Source organism: Vombatus ursinus, unplaced genomic scaffold (genome assembly GCF_900497805.2).
Source record: "Vombatus ursinus unplaced genomic scaffold, bare-nosed wombat genome assembly UNPS02007633.1, whole genome shotgun sequence".
Lineage (NCBI taxonomy): Eukaryota > Metazoa > Chordata > Mammalia > Diprotodontia > Vombatidae > Vombatus > Vombatus ursinus.
This window is the reverse complement of record NW_020947411.1, coordinates 1,706-6,143: the sequence shown is the minus strand read 5'-3', so window position 1 is coordinate 6,143 and position 4,438 is coordinate 1,706. Positions and strand designations below refer to the sequence as shown.

At 44.7% G+C, this 4,438-nt stretch overlaps 1 gene segment (V, D, J or C); it reads left to right on the top strand.

Annotated features, from left to right (window-relative positions):
- The first annotated feature begins 2,981 nt into the window (after nucleotides 1-2,981).
- LOC114033958 lies at nucleotides 2,982-3,668 on the top strand. The segment is given in 2 exon segments: nucleotides 2,982-3,086; nucleotides 3,313-3,668. Coding segments are annotated over 2 exon segments (399 nt in total).
- The last annotated feature ends 770 nt before the right edge of the window (nucleotides 3,669-4,438 follow it).

Sequence of the window (4,438 nt, the reverse complement as noted above, 5' to 3'; positions counted from 1 at the left end):
CTAAGCCTTTTCTCAGAGAAAATAGCAAGGCTTTCCAGGTATGAGGATTCTGTGTAGTCTACAGTTTTGACTCATTCCTTATTCCTGATCCATATATTCTAACATATTTTTGACCATTTGAAGTGGTTTCCAATTTTGAATTAAAGGCCATGAGTAGTTTATCATATGTTGATTTAGTTTGGAGGGACTTCTCAAGTATCATAGAATTCCTCTACAACTTCTTCTCCAAAACAATAGTGAGTAGTTACTTTATTATGATGTCCTTTGCAAATATCCCTATGTAAAAGCCATGATTGGCATGCAAAGATATGATCCAATGCCCAGCCCATTCTTCTGAAATAGAAGTGGAGAGTTATCCCTAGGGCACCAGCCGTGCTGGCTCCAGGGAGAGGGTTAGGAAGGTGGGCATAATCTATTACAAAGGGAGGCTGGGCAATCTCTCCTAACACCAAGAGAGCTCCAATTGTATTCAGGGATCAGCTGTAGCCAGCTTAAACTGGGCCTCATTGAGCTGAGTGTTAAATTTTCAGAGTGAACAGCTCAGATACCAGAAAATACTACAAATCAGTGCTTGATTTATTGTGTTCTAGATTGTCTAGACTTAAGAAAGTGATAGAAAAAGTGTTCATCATGAAGATTAAATGTGAAAGTGTGTCCTGCTACTTTTTAAAAATCTAGTTGTTAAACATTTATCAGCTTAACACTGATTGTTTCTCTCATCAACTCTCCAATTTCTCTACTCTTGGGGAACAATGTTTTTTTGCTGTCTTTTATTATATTACATATGATGTCAGAAGGGAGCACTGTTTGGTTTGGCTGAATTGGTTTTTTTCTCTTTATTTGTAAAAATTTGTGATAAGGGAGGTCTTACTAATCTGTAGAAGTAACAGGGATATATTTGTTAAGTAAATATCATTAAGTATTAAGTATTAAATATGATTAAGTATTAAGAAGTAACAGGGATATATTTGTTAAGTAAATATGATTAAAAAGCAAAAGAAAACAATAAAATTATCAGAAGTCAAAATAAATAAAATATTCATGATATGGAGTCTGTTGTTTTATGTGTACTTTTTTGGAAATAATAACAACAATAACAACAATAACAATTGCATTTCCATAGTGCTTTAAAATTTGCAAAATGTTTTCAAAATATTAATTCTTTTCATCCACACCGGGAGGTAGTTGCCATTTTTATCCCCAGTTTCAAGATGAGGAAGCTGAAATACACAGAGGAAAAGTGACTTGTCCAGGGTTTCACAACTGGTAAGAGTTTAAGGCTGGATTTGATTTCAGGTTTTCCTGATTCCAGGTCCAGGACTCTATCCACTGCATCACCTAGCCATCTCTAGTCAGCTTTGGTTTCAATATCATGGAAACCCTCTCATCTGATGGTATATTTTTAATCTGTAAATATGTCCTCACGATTCTTCCCCATATCCCAGGAAAGGAAGAGATCTGCTCCTGGAGCAAAGGAGACAAACGTCCACTGGAGGCTGAGGAGGAGAGGACTGTTGAAGGCCCAGGTCAGGGTCTGTCTGGGACCAAAGGCCTCTCCTGTCCTGGGAGCTGAGGACAGCTTCTGGACTGTGCAGGGGGACAGAGACAGGAAACCAGGGTGGGCAGGAGCAGTGGGTGATGGTCACTGAGCAGCTACTGAACCCAGCCATTACCAGGCACCAGGGACCCACTGAGGGCGGGAGAGGGGAGCAAAAATAGAGAGAAGCTTCATTGCCAGGAAGAGGCCTGTCCAAGTTTCTGGGGAAAGGTTGCTGTTAGATGGGTAACATTATGTCTACATCAGAGAAGTTTCCCTTAAATTACATACCAAAGTATAGATTGATTGTGAATCATGTGACCTTAGGTGCTTTTATTTACTTAATTTTGGGGGAAAGCAGTCAGAGTTAAGTGACCTCGGTAGCACAGCCATACAGCTAGCAAATAGCTGAGGTCAGGTTTGAACTCAGGTCCTCATGACTCCAAAGTTGGTGCTCTATCCACTGTGCCACCTAGCCACCCAACCTAGGTGCTTTATAAAGGATCCTGTGGCTTCTTCCTTTGCATAACCCAGCCTTCCCAGATATTATGTATAGAGTCAATGGGGAAGAAAAATTTTGATTTTCCCTGGTGTATAAAGGCCCATCCAAAGCTTGCTTTCTTATAGGGCTTTTTTGATGAATGGCTAAATTAGTGAATTAAAAAATACTGATTACCCATTTGTGGTGGGGAAAACACTATTCTAAGAGCTGGAGAGTCAAGTGGAGCTGGGAGATGGCCCCTGCTCTCCAGGAGCTCACCCCGCAGTAGGGGGAGATGTCCCCTATGGGAGACCTCAGCTGCAAGTTGGATGGAAAGGCCTCCTGGTCCTCAGGGTCCAGCAGCAAAGTCACGGTAATTCCTCTTCATTAATGTCATTTCTTCTAATCAAATCATGCTGAACCATTTGAAGTTTCAAAGGACTTTGGTGGCAGGAACTTTCTTCAGGAGCTGTGGTATTTCTGCAGATGAGGGAAAATATCCAACAATATTTATATAAACACTGGGAAATGACTCCCTTCTGTTGTACTGACTCTAACATCTACAAATTCCTCCCTGATGATCATACTAATCTCTGTGAACCAGTGAGTGGGGAACATAATAAAAATCCTGACTGATGGTGATGAGGATGCTTCAGGCTAGAAGGGAGGGTAACCCCATTGAGGTCACTGGACACATGTGTGAATCACTTCCAGGCTGTTCCCAGGCTGGTCCTGAGCTTTCTTGGCTCACTTAGGGATCCTGGGGACAGAGTAACATCTAAGATCACTGGGATACCCCGATGCCAGGGTCCCAGAAGGGAAATGCTGCACTCACACAGCTCAGGGTTCTGGACTGTCCCAGAGGTGAAATCACTGGGGCCTATCCTGTGGGCAGAAGCCTCCACCCTGAGCTGTTTTGCATGGCTCACTCCCAGCCCCTTAAGCTACTGAGGAGAACAGCTATAAAAAGGCAGCTGGGGAGGAAGATGCTGGGCAGCTCAGAGCTCAGGCACATGGACATGGGGTGCCAGGCTCTCCTCCTCTTTTCCCTGTTGCTCTGGATCCCAGGTGAGTGGGGAAGAGCAGAGACAGCCTTGCCTTTTGTCCTTCTGGGCAGAAGTCAGAATTTGTGTGATTCTGAGGGTCAGAGAGAAAACGTGGCTCTTCACTGGTGATCATGGGGGCAGGGCCCAGCACAGGAAGGTTTAACTCACAATACTATCAAAGAGATTTCTCCTACTGTAAATAGGGACTTACATTTTTCTCACTCTTTAACCTGTGTTTGTGATTGCAGATGCCCGAGGGGCCATTGTGCTGACCCAGTCTCCAGCCTCCCTGTCTGTGTCTGCAGGAGAGAGAGTGACCATGTCCTGCAGGGCCAGTCAGGGCATTAGCAGCTACTTAAACTGGTACCAACAGAAGCCAGGCCAGGCTCCTAGGCTCCTCATTAGATATGCTTCCACCCTGCATGATGGGATCCCATCGAGGTTCAGTGGCAGTGGCTCTGGGACAGATTTCTCCCTCACAATCAGCAGTGCGGAGGCAGAAGATGTTGCAGTCTACTATTGCCAGGAGTACTCTAGCTGGAGTCCCACAGTGCTACAGCTCTGAACAAAAACCTGCCCAGGCAGCAGCTGAGGAAGGCGTCACTGCCCCGGGGTTCTCCTTCCCCCCAGCTGGGGCAGGGGCAGCTTGTCTGAGCTCCCTCAGGGGCAGGTTTCTAGGTCTCATAGGAAGATGCTGTGGCTGTGACCCGTTCTGACCTTGAATTCTTTCCCAGCCAAGAATCAGGGAGCATCATAATCTAAATGATTAGATGACACCCAAAGGTGGGTTTCTCTGACCGAGAGCTGACCTAGAGTCCCCTTTACAAATTCTCAACAAATGTTCTTAAAGCTCTTCTTGAACAGGCCCAGGACAGAGAATCTAGTCGTCTAGGGAGCCAGGTGGTGCGGTGGATAGAGTCAGGCATGTTGTCAAGAAGACCTGAGTTCAAATCCAGCCTCAGATGCTTCCTAGTTATGTCAGGCTGGGCAAGTCCCTAACCTCTGTTGGCCTTAGTTTTCTCATCTATAAAATGGGGATCATAATAGCACCAACTCCTAGGGTTGTTGTGAGGATGCTGTGAGATAATAAAGGTAAAGTGCTTGGCACTGTGCCTGGCACTTAGTAAGCACCCTAAAAATGTTCACTCTCATTGTTATTACTCCCTCCAATAATGGAAGATCAATTACACTTTTACATGGTTCTCCTTGCCAAGGAGTCTGTTCTTAGATTAATACTAAAGTCTGCCTCTGTGCCCCTTCCACTCTTTGCTCCTATCTCTGTGGTTTGGTACCAGGCAGAACAAAGCACACCCTCTTCCTTGTAACAGCCCCTTGGATGCCTGAAGGCAGTTATTACATATCCCCATGGTGGTC